This window comes from Orcinus orca, chromosome 1 (genome assembly GCF_937001465.1).
Source record: "Orcinus orca chromosome 1, mOrcOrc1.1, whole genome shotgun sequence".
Taxonomy (NCBI): domain Eukaryota; kingdom Metazoa; phylum Chordata; class Mammalia; order Artiodactyla; family Delphinidae; genus Orcinus; species Orcinus orca.
The window spans coordinates 12,202,154-12,222,016 of NC_064559.1; the positions used below are offsets into that span (position 1 = coordinate 12,202,154).

The 19,863-nt window shown below is 37.8% G+C and overlaps 1 protein-coding gene across 3 annotated transcripts in view; it reads right to left on the minus strand.

Moving 5' to 3' along the window:
• Window positions 1–19,863, minus strand: part of DISP1 (dispatched RND transporter family member 1) — a 211,191-nt gene that overhangs the window by 11,351 nt on the left and 179,977 nt on the right. For all 3 annotated transcript variants that reach the window (XM_049705587.1, XM_049705577.1, XM_004271005.3), the window contains exons 3-6: window positions 9,755–9,784; window positions 2,849–2,972; window positions 1,911–2,038; window positions 1,469–1,566 (exon numbers count right to left, since the gene is read on the minus strand). In XM_049705587.1, the coding sequence (XP_049561544.1) occupies window positions 1,469–1,566; window positions 1,911–2,038; window positions 2,849–2,972; window positions 9,755–9,784 (380 nt within the window). The remainder of the gene's footprint in view (window positions 1–1,468; window positions 1,567–1,910; window positions 2,039–2,848; window positions 2,973–9,754; window positions 9,785–19,863) is intronic.

A 19,863-nucleotide genomic window follows, 5' to 3' on the forward strand; every position in this document is an offset into this window, starting at 1 on the left:
CTAGAAAAAACATTTTGAAAATTATACTAATACAAAATATTTTTCTGAATAAGGGAGGCTGTGTGATATCCTGGAAAGAGCATGGTCTTTAGAGTTAGAACTGGGTGTAACCAGGTTCTGTCATCTACTAACTGGATGATCTTAGGCAACTAACAACTTTTCTGAGCCTCGGTTTGGTTCCTCATCTGTAAAATAAAGACAGCAACGCTTTCCCAAATAGGTGTGAGAATTAAATGAGGTACTGAGAAACGGGTGCTCAGTAAGTACTGTTTCTGCTTCCTCATCCATTAAAAAAATTAATATGAACCAACTGAAACAGAGTAGATTCGTTTTATATGATCTAAAATGCCTAACGGTGCTGACAAAGAAAATCAATTTGCAAATTTATGAATAAAGCTTTATTACATGAAAAACTTCAGGGTCATGAAGTTTTCTTTAGTAAACTCTTGTCTTCAAGACAAATAAAGACCCTGAGGTTTGACAAGATCTAGAAACATCAAAGACCCAATCAGGTCCTCTAGTGATCTAAGAAGATAGGGAAAAAACAAATTTTAGAAGGATTTTCAACAACAACAACAAAAAGGTGAAACCAGAAGAGCTTCAATGTTAATATTCACTTAATCAGAAATTGGAGTTATTGCAATTCCTCATCCGTAACCATGAGGGCTAATCAATGACTTTCAAACTGACACGTTTCCTTGAGGCCGTGAACTACTCCTTCCTGGCAGCTGCACAGAGACCAGGCTGACTCTAGGCTACAGCGAATTTTATTTCGTGAATTTGCTGCCAACATTTAGAGATCTGGTGATTCCACATTGAAATCTGGATTCCTGGCCTCTGGGAATTTCTTACAATCTTTGGGCCCTCGTGTTTTTTTTTTTTTTTTTCCAAGGTCACATTCTGCTGCATTCTCCTCAATCACCATCACTTCCTGCATTCTTAACCCAGCTCACTTTTCTCATTCATATATGAGCTAGGTCCCTGAGGCATTCAAGCTTTGGACCTCTGGACTTTATTTTGTTCATCTCGCTACCTGTAATGTCTAATGACAAGGCTGGCACAAGAAGGCTATTAATATAGGCTTTTTGAATGAATCAACAATGTAGATATAAATTTTTGGTAATACTGTAGATTATGTCAGGGTTCAATCCAAAAAATGTACAAGGAATTTTTTAAATGCGTTGAGATTTGGGGCAAGGTCAAGAATTTTATTAGATTTATATCTTTCTTAAAACCGAATATAACTCAGTCATCTCTCATTAATTTTTAATTTTAGGTAACTAAATTCAGATTAGTGGTTGACTGACCTAGAGAAGTAAAATTACAAGTTAATTAGGCTAAAACCCCTTTAAGCACGATAGAAACAGTGAAGCTGTGTGACCAGCCACCTACTCTTGACAGTCTAGGTTATCAATCATGTTCAATCCCAGGAAACTCTGAAAGGTTTGTCATCTACGAAGCCACTCACTTGGAACGTCACAGAAAAAGCTGTCCTTGTGGAAGTTCCAGTCAACTTCTCTTTTCTCTCTTTCATAATGATCATCTGACCATCTATCATCCCGATGGCTGAAATGGAACACAGTTTGATCTTCAATCAAGTCCTCACTATTTCAAGGCTGAGAAGCCTACTGGTAACAATACAACCTCAAAGTCATGACCTATGAAGCGCTTGATATTGTCGGAAGGATGAACATAAGCAGCCAACATTAATTTTCTCACTTCTGAAAAAGGAAGAAAAACCCCAAACCCTCACTAATATACAACAAAATCTTAAAAGACAATGACAATTTCAACAAATTCAGTGGCAAAGATTTTGAGCCACACATTTTAGATGTAATCTTTTTGCTCAGGCAATGTTTAAAAGTGGAATTCGTTAGCAGTGGTTTGTCTAGAAGTTAATAAATGATTACCTTTTGGCTTGTTCATCTGCATATTTAAAGGGGTAATTTGCTAATGTTGCTTTGTATCCTGTATTTTTCACCATGTTATTCCATGTGACCAGTCTCTGGCCTATTGCAGTCCCTCTTGGTTCAAAACCCTAAGGCAAAATATTACAAATTCCCATTAGTGTACTTCATTTCAGGCTAAGTATAGTTATAACAGCTTGGGAAGGCAATGTCAAGGTGATGTATAGCTTTCAACAGAAAATATACACGTTCCTCACAGCTACTCCAGAGGCGAACTGCATTAAAACAAGATGACTTGACATAATAATGATCACCTATTTACTGTGACAAACAGTTTGATTCTTTGGTATGTTACATGTCTCAGGAAAGAGGAAAAAAAAAACTTATCTGAAGCTTCTCTTCCAAATTCATACCTGGCATTTATTTTTATGTTATAAAAAAATCATGATCAGATTGTGTTAGGCATGCAACAGTGTTTTACAAAGAGTTTATCATTATCCTTGCTCATACTTTCCTCACTATTCCACTTCTGAGGGACATTTACTTAAAAACAGACCCTGCAATCTCTCAGTAATACTGAAATTGCTTTAACGTCTTTGGGAAAAAAGGTGACATTCAGTCTTCAAGACTTTTTGAAGACGTTTTTACAGTCTGCAGATTCTCCAATTTTCTGCTTTTTGGTTTAAACATGGAGACCAAGAAGCAAATTTCCAGATTTTTGATGGTGAGCAAGTTACCTGACCCCTTTTAAGAACCTGAGAATACAGACATGTCTCTACTTTTCAGAAAGAGAATTGTATACTTACTGATGGCTTGAGAAGGTTTTTAAAACAGATGGGATACTAAATAACATAATGCAACATGTCTTAACATACTTAATCTTTTGAGATGATTGAGGGCTAAAGAAAATAAACAGATTCTACTGGTGCAATTCTCCTTACCAGCAATGGATCAGAGAAATCAGGAAGCTCTGGCACTAATACTCCAACCAAGGCACAGACCACGATGAACACAGTGCACATGCCCAAGACAACCACAGGCCAGTCTGCTATCAGGGCTGCATAACTACAAACGCAGAGAGAGATCACAAAGAAAGCCTCTTAGAAGCGGAGTAAAGTTTTTTTTGCTACCTAAGAGAGCAATTTGTTAAATCTTCCTATTTCAGACCTAGCACAGGTATTTATCAGTAAAAGATCTCATGAGATTATAAGCATTTATGCATAATTGTAGTAGAAAATTGGAAGATCACTGTCCTCTCATTGTTTGTGATAAAGTAGCAGTGGTCAGATGCTACAGGCTGTTGAGAGTAAGAATAATGTCCATTCCTGACAAATAACATTTCACTGCTACATCTGTGCCTGGGAAAAAGAAGCTCTTAAATCTATGCTTTCTAAGTGGAAAGAAATATATTTTAACAGAGGCTCCATCCTCCTTGCAGTCTCTTTCAGAACTTTTGTTTCTCCAGTTATTCCTTTCTCCCTACTTTTACTCCATCAGTTCTTGAAAAAGAGCTCAGCCCATAAACAGGTTCAGGTAGTGTAAGTCGTAAGAATAACCAAACCAAACTGAAACCTCCCCATAAACCTGTTAACCTTCCATTTAGCTAAAACGATAATGAACTTATCCACTAGATTGTGAGCTCCATGAGGGCAGAGACTGTTGATTGACTGGTTGATTTAGTGTAGTATCAGTGCCTAGAACAGTGCCTTTTAAAAGGTGCTTGGTAACTATCTATTGATTAGATGAATGAACACCTATGTATGTACCTATCCTCCCTTCACTCTCTAATCACCACAGGCTGGCTTTAGTTTCTTACTACGCCTCAGAAACTCCTCTCTGTTACCAAATCCCACCATTAAGCCATTTCTTCCAACACCCTTCCCACACCCTCATTCACCACCTTCCACTGAAATATCTGTTTCTGGGCCCTTCCATAAGATCCTGGACCATGCCTTCCTAACCTGATGCTTCCAGATCTCTATAAGAACTGAGTGCTCCATAGAAGTTGACTAGACTGAACTTTTCTAAAATTCAAAATGTATTCTGCCGGGCTTCCCTGGTGGCACAGTGGTTGAGAGTCCGCCTGCCGATGCAGGGGACATAGGTTCGTGCCCCGGTCCAGGAAGATCCCACATGCCGCGGAGCGGCTGGGCCCGTGAGCCATGGCCGCTGAGCCTGCGCGTCCGGAGCCTGTGCTCCGCAACGAGAGAGGCCACAACAGTGAGAGGTCCGCGTATCGCAAAAACAAAAAACAAAAAACCCAAAATGTATTCTGCCAACTTCAGATTTCTTGAATTTTTATTAGAGAAAAAATGAAACAATTTTTGTGGACAAAAATTCTCAATTGTGGACAATTATTGTGGACAATTATTCTCAAATTCTCAACAGTGTTATTTAGCTCACTGGGCTGCTCTGATGGCTATTTCTGGTTCATTTGAAATAGGCTTCTTGCTCATATACTTTGAGTTTTTCTTCAAAATCATGCCAGCAGTTTAAAGAAAGCTAGTGGCTCTAACCATTATTCTGAAAAAAACTATGATATGTCTCTAAGAATAGATGGCCGGTTTTTATACTCTGATCTCTCAAATTCATAGATCTGCCTTTGCGGAGATATTCAAATTAAATTTTAATAAGGAAGTTAAAATTTAACATAATTATGCGTTAAGGGAGCACTCACACAGGCATTTTTCATTATTGTTCTTTTATTTATTTATTTTTGCTGTGTTGGGTCTTCGTTTCTGTGCGAGGGCTTTCTCTAGTTGTGCCAAGCGGGGGCCACTCTTCATCGCGGTGCGCGGGCCTCTCACTACCGCGGCCTCTCTTGTGGCGGAGCACAGGCTCCAGATGCGCAGGCTCAGTAGTTGTGGCTCACGGGCCTGGTTGCTCCGCGGCATGTGGGATCCTCCCAGACCAGGGCTTGAACCCGTGTCCCTTGCATTAGCAGGCAGATTCCCAACCACTGCGCCACCAGGGAAGCCCTGATTATTGTTCTTTTAAAAGTAACCTTAGGAAAATAAAGAATAATAGCCTGCACCCACTAGGAGTTCCAGTTGCTCTCATGCTTTACATAGATTATCATCTCATATAATTCTCACAACAACCTTATGAGATGAAACTGAGGCACAGGCAGGCTAAATAACTTGTTCAACGTCACAAGCTGGCCCAGCTCATAAAACAATCACGTCCTGGGGGTGTAATATACAGCATGGTGACTATAGTTAATAATACTGTATTACATACTTGAAAGTTGCTTAGAGAGTAGATCTTGAAAGTTCTCATTACAAGAAAGAAAAAAATTGGTAACTATGTGTGGTGATGAATGTTAACGAAACTTATTGCGGTGATTATTTTGCAATACATATGAATATCAAATTATTATGTTATACACCTGAAACTAATATAATGTTACATGTCAATAATATCTCAAAAGAAAAAAAAGGTCACAAAGCTAGGAACCTAGGTAGTCTGGTTCTAGAGTCTGGCCTCTTAACCACTATGATATCATCTCTTGCTTCGAACACAAGAGAAACAGAAAACATCAGGAATAAGCCAACTTGCCACAAACAGATGCTTCCCCAAACTGTCATCTGAAAATTAAATTCCTAAGCCACACTAATAGTTAATTTCTCTATGCAAAATCACCTAGACCCAAAGGACTTCAAGTTTGAACATTATTTACTAGACTGTAAATTCTGCATTTAAAAACTCATTAAGGAAAAATTATGCTAGATAAGATGGAATAACTTTTTAAGAACAATTCTGAATGTAATGAAAACAAATAAATCACAATACGCTGATTGTAGTTGTTCAAATGTAAACACCAAGTGGTCAGAAGCGTTTGTATTTCTAGAACACACCCAAAGCTTATATTCGCTATACTTCATTTCCTCTTCTACCAAATGCAAACTAAGATGAAAGTAACCGGTTTGAAGCAATAAAGTCCTTTGTCAATAGCCCATTTGAGACTTTCTGTTCATTGCTTCAGACTTAAAGAGTCCTTTACATTTTAGACCTTTAAAATATCAGCCCTATGAAATGAAAATGGCCCCAGGCTTACACAATTACTCATTACACTTTATGTTAAACGGATCAATTTTCTTTCAAATGAACCAGAAGTTATGCATTTTTACCTACAAACATGTTATCAATAGAGGGCAGTGGGCCCCAAATTGCTTAGTTTTCATACTGTGGTTTAATTTACCCATATAATGACTTTTTGTTTGTGTTCTTGAAGAATCTGCACACATGCATAGCAACCTTCAACACCTCATTCAATAATTGCTTTTTCTTGCCTTTGAAAACATTTGGTTTTGATTTTACAGCACTGCTCTATACCATATCCATGCATTGACTACATATGGAAACTTTACGGCATTAGTGATTTCGGCACATTTCTTCCAAACACGTTTAACCTTACTATATTACAAGTCCACTTCCTCACAAAGCAGATGTTTCATGTGCTAACGTTTCCTAGAGACAACTGTTCGCACTTAAGAAATGGAATCACCATCCTGAGGACATAAAGCACCATGGGGGAAAGCCCCAGCTACTCTGAGTAAATGTCATTCAGACAAGGGTTTCTCCTAAATAGCACACAACTGCTGAGGCTATTTGTGCTTCCTGCTGTCTGTTGTAAGATGTTGCGTAACTATGGGCACCACGTGGGAAACAAAAGTTTCATGTATAATACGAAACCCAGACAATGGTTGTAATATTAAGGAAAACATCTAATAAAGCAGGAAAACTGGAGAAGTAAAGGAAATTAAAAATGACCTATAAATTTTATCGCTATATTTTTTGGCTAATTCCCTTCATGGTGAGTCTGGGTTCCAGGTACATATTCTAACTAAGTTTAAATTTGAATAAAGAACCTGCACATGCTTTTCTGGGCATTGGAAGAATTTTCCAAAGGACCACTCTTTTCACTATAGTGTGTTCCTCTGCGTACCATGTAGTACTTGTCTTTCATCTGCCTGATCTTGATTTTGTAACTCTTTAGACCACACAGCATAATTGTAAACGCAATCCACTTCTGTAACTGCTGGGTGACAGCAGGCAGTCATTTTCCAGTGGCTGACCAGGGAACAGTTTTCCTCAAGGCCCTACTGCTGTACCAGCTGCATAGGTTAGGCCCGCAGTTGCTATCCATGGCACTGCTCTATAAAAAAGTGTATCCATAGCACTTCTCAGTAGGTTAAGTCTCAAATAGTACAGGTACGTAAGACTCAGAAGCACAGAATGAATGGATTGCGTTTGTGGGTAAACTGTGGATCTGAGTAAGTGGGCAGGCTGCTTGGCACCCTGATCCAGGCTGTTCCTGCCATGATGGATTTTCATGAGGATCCAATGGGAAGTCCCTCAAATATCCTCATAGATGCTCAGCCACCTTAGTATTGGGTTTATTCTGGGAAAAGATCAGAAATAACTGTTAAAACAAATGAAGTGTCTTACAGGGCTAACTTATGCTGTAGTGACATTACATGGGGGCCTGTTTTAAATGGGCCATTTGTATTACAATAAGGCCCTCCACAGTAAATTTTCCTCTCAGCTTACAAAGACTTTTTTCTTTTGCCCTTTGCTGCCTTTCTGGAAACACTCTTCTCTTTCACCCCTGCCTTTCTGAGCAGAGAGCCAGGCTTCAGAGAGTATGAGTACCTTGGACTTGAGGCCTCCTTTTCCTGACCAACCACCCAATCCTTAACCCCCAATAGCTTGGCTTTTGCTCTCGTGACTCTTCTGAAACTGCCAAAGTCAACTAACTCTCTTGGTTTTCATCTTCTTGGACCTGAGCAATATTTAACACTTTAGCTACTGCTTGCTTCCTAAAAAAATCTCTTCTTCCTCGGTTTCTTTCTTTCTGTTTCCTTTAATATCTCTCCCTTATTCCTCTTGGCCTTTAAAGGTACCCATTTCTAAATGTCATTAATCATAACATTTCTAGTGGCATCAACGATCAATTTAGTGGGAGGAATGATTGAAGCTTATGGAATTTCACAGAGGAAAACAGTACAGAACTCTTTCTTTCTTGTGAAGTAATAAACTCATTCAACAATTAACATTACATAGTAAGAAGGCAGACATTCTGGGAATAAAATAATAGCAGACATGGATATTACCCTCAAGGAACTTAGAGCCTAATTCAGAAAATCAGACAGGTGCACAAATACCTACAAAATCAGGTCAACAGAAGGATACAGATAAAATGTTTTGTGAATTCAATGAAGGAAGCGAGTACTTCCAGCTGGGGTAGGAAAGGGGAATCAGAAAAGGCTAATTTTAGGAAGAAGTTGTATTTTTATGTGTATATACTGAAAAGAATAAATTCAGGTTTTTAAAAATACCAATCTATTAACAGAGACAAATATATATGAACCTTTCAAAATATAAAACTTCTGGTCGGGCTTCCCTAGTGGCGCAGTTGAGAGTCCGCCTGCCGATGCAGGGGACACGGGTTCGTGCCCCGGTCCGGGAAGATCCCACATGCCGCGGAGCGGCTGGGCCCGTGACCCATGGCCGCTGAGCCTGCGCGTCCAGTGCCTGTGCTCCGCAACGGGAGAGGCCACAACACTGAGAGGCCCGCGTACCACAAAAAAAAAAAAACAAAAAACTTCTGGTCACTTAAGAAGACCCTATTATTTCTAGAAAAATGGAAATTCATTATCTTCATATGCCATATTTACTTGTAAAACCTCTTTCCTTCATCTTTTTTCCATAATTTTTTTGCAAAATTGGGTAAATAAAATGTAGTATATGCATACAACGGAATATCGTTCAGTCTTACATAGGAAGGAAATTCTGACACATGCTACAACATGGATGAAGCTTGAGGACATTATGCTAAGTGAAATCAGCCAGTCACAAAAGGACAAATACTGTACTCTTCCACAGAGTACAGTATTTGTACTGTACATATTAGAGTAATGAAATTCATAGAGACAGCATAGAATAGTGGTTGCCAGAAGCTGGGGGCGGGGGGAAGAAATGAGGAGGTACTATTTAATGGGTATAGAGGTTCAGTTTGAAAAGTAGAAAAAGGTTCTGGAGATGAATGGTGTGATGGCTGTATAATAATGTGAATGTACTTAATGCCACAGAATTGTATACTTTAAAATGGTTAAAATGGCAAATTTTATGCTATGTCTATTTTATTACAATTTTAAAAATATTTTTTAAATGTGAAAGGAGTTTCTAATTAAAATTTATGTAGTAATTTTACTCCAAAGAAAGGATGACTCTCCTGAGATAGGCTTCAGGGTTATTAGCATCTGAGCTTCTTTAGCAAATGAATTTCAAAGATCACTAAGAATTTCTTAAATAATATTATATCTGGAACCACAATGTACACAATGTACAAGGACAGCTGATGAGACAATGCTTTTTTCAGAACCTCTTGTCCATTTAAAATTTTGCTTTTCTACTATAAAACTAAAATTAAAATTTTCCACATAAAAGAATACCTCCATCTTAACATGATAGCAAAATGTTTAGAAACACAGACAACCCAGCTGAAATAAACGGCCATGAATTTAAGTCATGGTAGTTGGCTGAACAGTTGTTCTCTTAATAAGTAGGACACTGAGAAGCCAATCCATTACAGGAAAGAATTCAAAATAATTATGCAAATATAAATGATTAAACCCAAATAGCATTTAAAGGCTAAATGTCAACCTTGGGATTAAAACCACTTTTGGAGGTATAGGATTCCTCAAGCAGCCAACTCAGAGGAAATTTAGTTTTCCTTCACAAAAATATGAACGAGGAAGGTGAAAACAGCCGCAAAATGTAAAGAAAATACTAAAAGGGGAAAAGCACATACTTATTTAATAAGAAAATCCAAACTACTTTACCTTTTTGGTAACTTGAAAGGTCTGGATGGGCTGGAAAAAAAGCAAAGAAAAAACAATCAGAAACAGGCATTGTAATATAAACACATGCTTTATATATGTATTTAACATTTTACTTGTTATCTCTCTTTACAAAAAAATCCTGGAAGGCTTAAAAAGGTCTCCAATCCAGGCTGCTTCTTACTTATCAAGGATCCCCCAACATCTTTTTTTTTTAAATAGGACATCAATACCTTCTTCAACTAGAAATATTGTATTCCTTCTTCAGCTACAAATCACTACTCATGTTTCACCATTCTGGAATACAGTGGTTCTCACAGTGTGGGATGAAGATCCCTGGGAGTTCCTGAGATCCTTCACAGAGTTTGTGAGGGTCTCCCTTTTCTAACCCCCATACCTGTTAAAAGCTGGGTTTTCTCCATAATTTTGTATATTTCAAACGAAGAGCAGACTGCAGTATATTGCAGAAGCAGATATGAGAATCCTGCTGTCTTCTCTGAAGCCACACATCAAAGAGACTTGCAAAAATGTGAAATGATACTAATCATCTCACTAAACTTTTTTTTTGTTTTGGAAATGATATTGTTTTTCATGAAAAATATTATTTATGTTAACACATAAAGGGCTTACTATTATTATTTCAAATAAGTTAAATTAGAAATTTTAAATTTGTTTCAATTCCAATATGGCACATATCAGATACAACCCACATAAACAAAATAGCTTTGGATCCTTAATAATTTTTGAAAGTGTAAAGGGGTCGTGAGATCAAAAAGTCTGATCACCATTACACTAATACTGAGAGTATACTTAAATATTTGCTGAATAAATGAATAAATTTCCTATCTGTGTACTCTCTCCTAACCTGAAATCTTCCACCAGGCTGTCCCATACTTTGAGGAAATAAAACAAAATGAAAAATCTATCTTCTAGTCTTTCTACTTCAAGTTATTACTCTTCCAATAGTTAGAGCCCTAGTTTAGAATTTCTTTGAGATCTAAAGTTTCCTTTCATATTTTCCCTCTCCATTACATGTCTCACTAATATACATGTATTCATTCTCAAAAAAAATTATTTAACTCCTGTTATAGCCATGAATGAGAACAACAGGGTCCCAAACTTCATGGAACTTACATTCTAGAACGCACTTTGCATTAATCTGTTTACATGAAAGATGCATATGTTCTAAATTTCATGCTTTATGTACATGTCCTCGTTAATGAGTTTAAGCCCCTTAAAAATACTAAACTCAAGGAGATGGAACAACTCCAGAGGTTGCAAGCACTGGGAACAAAGTTAGAGAAGAGACACATTCCAATTTCATCCCCGTCCTATTTGTAGAGATGGGCCTCAGTTTGCCTTTGATCATTCAGGGTCGTAGGAGCAGAGCTGTAGAGAGAACTCATGTTTCTTGATTCCTAATTTGCTGTTCTCAGTCCTGTGTGTGTCGGTCTCTAATACCGGGGGGGAAATGACATAGGGATAATCATAAAATACTCATCTGTCATACAGGAAAGGAAGTATTATTTCTTTTGGGAGATGTGGAATTTAAAGTCAGAGTTTCCAGTAAGAAGAGCATAAGAGAACTTGTTGCTTTATGAGCAAGTATGAGACCGAATATTCACAGCATTACTAAAGAAATCCCCCTAAAGTGCATTCTTCTTATATATGTACAATAAAGAGAATTCACTTTTAAAAGCTAAAAACTGACATTAAATCATAGCCAGCGACCACATCTTATTTGTGTTTACATCTCCATAACCTAGTAGAATGTATGGTCCTTTGTGGATGTCAGATCAGAGTTTGCTGATTAATGAATGAGCATCTTTTATTACTTTTCTCAGGTTCAACAGCTTTGAAGTCAGTAGTCAATGGATAGCAAGAAAATGAGGACATAAATATCAACATAGGAAAATTTAGTTTTATTTTCTATTTGTTTATCTCTCTTTCTATTAAACACACACACACACACACACACGCACTTTGTAACTTCAGCCCATTCCTATCTGCCAATCCTAAGCTCCTTTACCACTTTACTACATTTTCTAAGTTTTCGTTTGTGCCTCTGAATCCTATAATAGAGGCCCTCTTATTCCTCAGTGCTGCAGGAATCATTAATTTATAGCTAATCAGAAAGGTTAAAGTAAAAAATTCTAAAAAAAGTGCCATATACATTCCTTAAATATCTAATTGTAACTTAAATTTAAATGTATATTCAGCTGCTAATCTTGTCTTACTTATCATACTGCATTGTCTATGATTTCCAGTTTTGGAGGACTTCAGATACTTTTGAATAGCCTGAGTTCACTAATTACAATATATAATCTAAGTTTTGGTGATTTCCCCCCCAAATCTTTTACAGTTGTTTCTCTCATGCCTAATTCAATATCAATTTTGTGGATGTGGTCGAGCCAGGCCATCTGAGTGCAGAGGGAAAGACCACACCTACAACCCCAGGAGCTGGTGAAGCACTTGAAAACTTGCTCTACACAAATGGGGCTTTCAATAAAAATGTCTGCTACTGAAGAACTCATGAAGAGCACTCGTTTTGGGGGGTAAATCTACCAAGGGAAACACCCCACTATCTTCTCAAATATAATTATATATTGATTCTTTAAATATACGTTTTATTGAGATATAATTCACATACCATATAATTAATCCATTTAAACCGTACGAGTTAATGGGTTTTAGTACTTCCACAGAGTTGTGTGTCCATCACTACAACCACACACTGCTTTTTAAAGAACATGCTATCTGAACACCAACGATGAAGCTATTAATGAGCTTTGCGAGAACATTTATTTTTTACAGAGAGGCAGAGTAAGACACTGACCAAAGAAGCCAATCACTTAACTTGTACACAAAGTCTTAATTTTTCACTCCCAGTTTTCAAGTTACACATCCTCAAAACTATCTCTTGAATTTCCACAAGAAGTTAACAGATTTTGTTGTCTTTAGACCCAAGGTGATCCCCAGAGCCATAGCTCTGGGGTAAATCATACCAAGCAGTTGCAAAAAATATTTTATTATATACATTTTGGGTTGTAACAAATGTAAATATTCTTTTTCCTCCTACTCACCCCCATTAACTTTTTTTTTAACTGAGAAATTCATGGATCTATGACTAGTTTGCTCCCAAGAGACAGAAACAAGTACATATTCATCACATTCTTTCTGCTTGAGTAAAGACCTCATTTCATGTTAAATTGGAGACAATAAGTAGAAATTGTTGACATCAGTTGAAAAAGAAAAACTAAGGTTACCACAAAGATACCTCCTGGGAAAACATAAGTTCCCTTTGAAGTTTTTATACTAATGGACATGACAAACAGATGTTTGAAACACCAAAACCACAACTGCAGGTAAAACATGAAACCTGTTTGATTTATGGTTTACGGTGTTGCCATCTTTTTTTTCTCTTTTTGCGGTACGCGGGCCTCTCACTGCTGTGGCCTCTCCCGTTGCGGAGCACAAGCTCCAGACACGCAGGATCAGCGGCCATGGCCCACGGGCCCAGCCGCTCCGCGACATGTGGGATTTTCCGCACCGGGGCACGAATCCGCATCCCCTGCATCGGCAGGCGGACTCTCAACCACTGCGCCACCAGGGAAGTCCATGTTGTTACCATCTTGAATTCTGCCCTACAATCTCTTACCAGAACATACCTGTTTAAGGAGGCAAACAAGGGAATCCACCACATACTTTCATGATCAAAAATAGTCTTCCTCGGGCTTCCCTGGTGGCGCAGTGGTTGGGGGTCCGCCTGCCGATGTGGGGGGCGCGCGTTCGTGCCCTGGTCTGGGAGAATCCCGCGTGCCGCGGGGCAGCTGGGCCCGTGGGCTGTGGCTGCTGGGCCTGCACGTCTGGAGCCTGTGCTCCGCGGCAGGAGAGGCCGCGGCGGTGAGAGGCCCGCGTGCCGCAAAAAAAAAAAAAAAAAAAAAAAAATAGCCTTCCTCCATCTGTACCCTCTTTCCGATTTGACTTTTAATAGCTATCTAATAAAATCTGCAGAATGATTTTTTCCCCCTAACTTCAGTCTTGTGTTGCTAAATAGCAACTGGTAAAAACAAACAAGAGAGAAACCATGTTTTTCGAAGGTTCATTCACCTTTTAATACTGTCTGGTCAAAACTCATAACAACAACAAAAAAAAAAACAAATAAAAAATAATCATTTTAGTTTGGAACATCTGCTTGTTCTTTGGTTAGGGTTGTAGCCCTTTTTTCTGCTGAGAAAAAGCCCCAAGGCAGATGACATTTGCATGCCCCATGACACTCCCACAGGCTGTAGCGTAAATAAGCTTGCTTGTGCACAATCCCCAGATGACTAGCTGGAGTGTCTCTCTCCCACTCAAGAGAGCATTTCTGTATGCGAGTGGATGACACTGACATGATTGTAGGGCTAAGCTCAACTCTGCTTTCAAAAACATAAATAAGGCACTTATAACTCAGTACTCATAATAAGTAATTAATTGCCCCTGGCACCTCACACTTGAGAACTGTAACAGCAGTTGAGAACCTTGGCTCCAGCTCTGATGACCAGTGAGCTGTGGTATGTGCACATATATCGGTCAAGGGACCAACTAAAGACACTGTAAAGTTCTCAGAAGGAGGGAAGGTGCGGGGTGCAGAGTGGGGTAATCATGAAAATGGGGGCTGGGGGATGCACAGAGGCAAGGAAGATTTTTTTAAAAGGTAATTTGTATGTGAGGGAAAAAGTTAACAAGAAACAGAAAAAAATGTAGAAAAGCTACAAAGGGCCTGTTTTTTCAGTTTCCCTCAACTTTTCTCTCTCTTTTGATAATTTTTGGGAAGACAGAGGGAAATGGGACCACTAAAACATGAAAACATGCTACCCGTCTAGAGAACTCAATTGTTGACATAGCTGCAGAATTAATATCACGACTTAGAAAGGGGCAGTATCAAGTTTCACAAATTCCAAATAGCTCTTCCTAGCATTCAGGAAAATCAAAGCTACGAAGAAAAGAGCTTTGTATATTTCTGAACAACTAAAATGCTATGAAGGACATATATTTTCTACTTCATGGTAGTAACCAAATTTAAATAAGAAAGTGCTTAAAGTAGCACATTTTAGTCTCAACAGTCCCATACTTTAGTCCCATTGGATTGTGCCACATTGCCTTTTTGTAAAAGGGTATTCTGCAAGCAATATCTTTAGCTCATTGCTGGTATGTTAGGAAGAAAGTATCTGAAAATAAAGAATCCACACTTTGATGAGCATTCTTTAAAAGATTTCCAACAAAAACAAAACCAATCTTCATCACTAAGTATTTCCATGAATCATCACTGGCACACTTGGGGTCTACCGTGAAGATGAAACAGATACCCTGTAGACAAGCTAAGCCCGGTCTCTAATTTATCTTCATGCACCAGAGCTAAATGTTTATGGTCTGTGTCAAGTGATTTGAAGGATAACAATAACCACAACTACTTGCGTAATACATGTCCTGAATGCTCAAGAGTTGTTGACTCAAAAGTACTGGTCATCTTGCTGTCTCAGACTGTTGTAACCGACCAGAGTCCCACTACTACACAAAATATAAAATAAACTAGGAGACCAAGGATAAGGTTGGGAGTGGAGGACTAATATTTAAAGAGCATGTAATAAATACCAATCTCTTTATAAATGTTAAAAAAGAAATTCAGCATAAATTAAATAAATATTTGAGCATGAGGAAATTGTCTTTAAGAAAGTAGTGAACTAAGTAATCAAAAGATGTGAGTTAAAATAAACAACAAGGACCTACTGTATAGCACAGGGAACTATATTCAATGTCTTGTAATAACCTATTATGGAAAAGAATCTGAAAAAGAATATATATATATGAGAGAAAAAAGATGTGAGCTCAAGTCTGGACCCTGAAACTCATTAGCTGAATGATCTGGACAAGTCCTTTAATTTCGCAGGATTTGTGAGAAGTGGATAATACCTGAAAGTGAGCTGTATGAGTAACAGTTTTCTGTAAACTGTTGAGCATTATCCAAAGAAAAAAAGGTCTAACTCCCCCTCCTTCCCCTTCCCCTCATCCTCTGCTACCACCACCACCACCATTACGAGTAGTTCATCTGGAAATGGCATTTGAGCATCAGTTAAGCAGTAACGCAGAAGACTAATGAGGAATAAAGTGTAATGCCCTTCTATTCATAAGCACCGTGAACCTTTATGATTTACTTTACAAGATTCAAATGGCACTTGCTACTAGCTGAGTATAACAAAAATAAATGGTATCACACCTGCAAGCCTAATTAGAACAAGAAATCATTAGAACTGTAAGAAACCCTAAAAGTCATCCCTCTAATCTTTGTTTTCACATTAACAAAGAAGAAAAAGGTCCAAGATCACAGAGCAAGTCAATGAAGAGCCAGGTCTGGAATGCAAATTTTCTGACTTGATCCGGTACTTTTTGGCCACAACCTGGAAGAGAGTACCCTGATGCAGATTATGAGAAACTGCTTGTGAACCAAAAATGAAAAGGAGGGCAGAACAGGAAGATCTTATTTAAGAGCAAATGGTATGTGTTCACGAAAGTGCACATGCAAGGATGTTCACTGAGGTGTGGTTTACAGTAAGGAAAAAAGTGAGAGCAACCTAAAGGTCCATCTTTAATGGATGCTTAAATAAATGGTGGTACATCCATACTATGGAACACTGTACAGAATGAATACACAAACGTACACATACACATATACATACACATACTGATATGGAAAGAGCACCAAGACAAGGTGAGAAGTTTCAAAATAATTCATCCAGCATTTATGGGAAAAATGATACACAAAATATGTAAATGTATGCTAAAAATCCAGAAGGGAACATGGCAAATCAACAGTCTTGTTTACCATGAGAGAAGGAATCAAAAGTGAGTTTTACTTTGTATTTTTGAATTCTTCATGAGAATGTATTCATGAATTAGCTGTAAAGTTAAAAAGAAGTGAAAAAGAACTTTATAAAGGGAAATTATATATGCATTCATTTAGATACATGTGATTGAAATATTTTTTTTGAAAATTTCTCTCACTGATACAGAATTTGGGGAGAATGGAAGACTCCCAGGTAACTATATACTAGAAGAAAATAGGTAACACTACCTATTACGACCTAAATTTATGACACAGATCATAAATTTTCAAAGAACTTAAAACAGGGCTTCCCTGGTGGTGCAGTGGTTGACAGTCCGCCTGCCGATGCAGGGGACATGGGTTCGTGCCCCGGTCCGGGAAGATCCCACATGCCACGGAGCGGCTGGGCCCGTGGGCCATGGCCGCTGAGCCTGCGTGTCCGGAGCCTGTGCTCCACAACGGGAGAGGCCACAACAGTGAGAGGCCCGCGTACCGCAAAAAAAAAAAAAAAAAAAAAAAAAACAAAGAACTTAAAACAAAATACATTTAATACAAAATCTATAGTTAATTTTGTTCAATTCAAATATTTACTGCATAGTTCAAATGACACCAAGTAATTTGATCTTCATTGGAATCACCTGGTTAGCTTAACTAAAGAAAGAGATTTCCAGGGTCCTTCCCAGGGATCTGGTTCAGTAGGTTCTGGAATAGAGCTTACACAGTCAGAGCTTGAACCACTGCTTTGGACAATTTGCCAGGAAAATGTGACTTCCAGACAAGAAACAATTATTAGAGAATAATACAAGAAAATAATTGGAACTTAAAGGTATAGTACAAAATATTAAGTGAATGGGGAACAGGGAGATAATATTGGAACAGAGTACTCCAAAGAGTAGCCCCTGAACTTGACGTAAGTAGAATTTGAACTAGGTCTTGAAGGACAGATAGATTTCAGGCAGATAAACAGGAAGCAGAGGGAACGGAAACAAACATTGTGCCAAGACCTATGTTAGACACCTTCCCGTAGCAGCGTGAGCAATGTCAGTAGGACTTAGGAGGGAATAGTGCGGAGGGCAGCTTATTGGAGTAGGCAGGAAGCAAGCGATAGAAATAGGAAGCTGCTAAAGTTTCTTGAGCGAGATGGATGCAATGAAAACACTATTTTAGGATAAATGATCTAGTGGCAAGGTGCAGGAAACACTAAAGATCAGGTTGGGAGCTAGTGTAGAGTTCTAGGTGTACAGTACTGAGAGGAAAAGAAATGGCAAAGACTTTAAACTTCCTTTAATGATTCAGAGGACCTCTGAGAACCTTATACATACATATGTGAATCAAAATATGAGTATCTATTGTCATAAATATAGTATTATATAATAATATATAGTATTCTTAATTGTATAATCAATATGTTATTAATTATATAATTATTACATAATATTATATAATTATAAAATATATTAATACAATTAATATACTATATATAATTATATAATCAATAATATTAAATTTATATATTACAAGAAAAATTCTGGTGAAATTTTGGATAAACCAAGGTTTATATATTCTATGTATAACACACTTCCATACTCTCGGTTGTTTAATATTTATATATAATGATGTACTTTAAGTACGATTAGAAATGCCTAAAACTACATTTAACTTATCTCTATATAATGAATTAAAAATAGTTGCGGTGCTTACTGAAATGAAGCTAGTGATACTTTGAATTACAACACAAAGGGGTTGTCCAGAGGTTAATCTGGAAGTTGAAGGCATAGTTTTACAAGTATATTTTGGGGGTTTACATTAAGCCTGATTCAACAAATATATTTTATTACTTTCATTAAAATAAGAAAGATACACAAAAATTTCTCCACTTTCAAAATTTTATGGATCTTATCTGTAAAAAAGTAAAAATGTTTTGTATTCTCATTACAAAGTATACAAATTATACAACCGAGAGTTCGTATGTTAATTAAAACCTCGGTAAAAGGGCTTCCCTGGTGGCGCAGTGGTTGAGAATCCACCTGCCAATGCAGGGGTCACGGGCTCAAGCCCTGGTCCGGGAAGATCCCACATGCTGCGGCACAACTAAGCCTGTGCACCACAACTACTGAGCCTGCGCTCTCCAGCCTGCACGCCACAACTACTAAGCCCACGTGCCACAACTACTGAAGCCTGCGCGCCTAGAGCCCGTGCTCCGCAACAAGAGAAGCTACCGCGGTGAGAAGCCCGCGCACCTCAATGAAGAGTAGCCCCCGCTCGCCACAACTAGAGAAAGCCCACGCGCAGCAATGAAGACCCCACACAACCAAAAATAAATAAATAAATAAATTTATAAAAATAAAAACACCTTAGTGAAGGTCTATTTGCATTCCTGAAAATAAGTTATCTATTTTATTAATAGGACAAGGCTTTCATCAATTAGACTAGAGATCAAAATTATAAACATAATCATAATTCACAGACCTGCCAATTATTTTCTCCAACATTGCTGGTCTTCAATTTTTAGTATAACATGTCTGCATTTTGTTCAATGTAAGAACTATTATTTGAGCTCCATGTTACAAGATTATTAATCTTTTTAAAATTCATTTCCCACATATTTTGGCCCCCACCAAGTTATTCAGTATCATACAAGTTTGAGTTTGGAAGGTTAAAAGTCACACCTGCTACCAAAAAGCTTTGGGGGGGGTGGGGAAGTTAAAAAAATAATAAAAATCCACTGTATCAAAATGAATTCCAACAGTGTAACCAATATCTTGCAGCTGTTGTGATATCTTCATTTTACTGGCCATGAGGATAGATTATTCCCTCAACTTCTATAGAAATTCTTTAGTTATGCTTTTAAGAACAACAACATATAGTGAAATTGATTTTTCTTCCTTAACTAAAGGTTCTCATATTTATCCTTTAACTAAAAAGTTAAATTTATATAACTCAATGGTCAGAAGCTTTAATAAAAAAGATCAAAGCAAAACTCTAATACAGTTTTTATAAAAATAATACTGACAGAAAAGGGTTTTCTTCTCAAAGTCTGAGGTTAAAAAAAAAAAATCAACTATGCTTAAAAGAATTAGACTGAGAATAAACAAGAATTTTCTGAAGAAGAATGAGGAAAACCCCAACATGGTGGGACCATGTGTTCTCAAGCTGTGGTGAGGTCCTCGTTACATTCTGGTGCTAGGAGAACTAGGCTAAAACTTTAAGTTCACTGCATTCAATTCATAACGGCATAGATTCTGTCTGC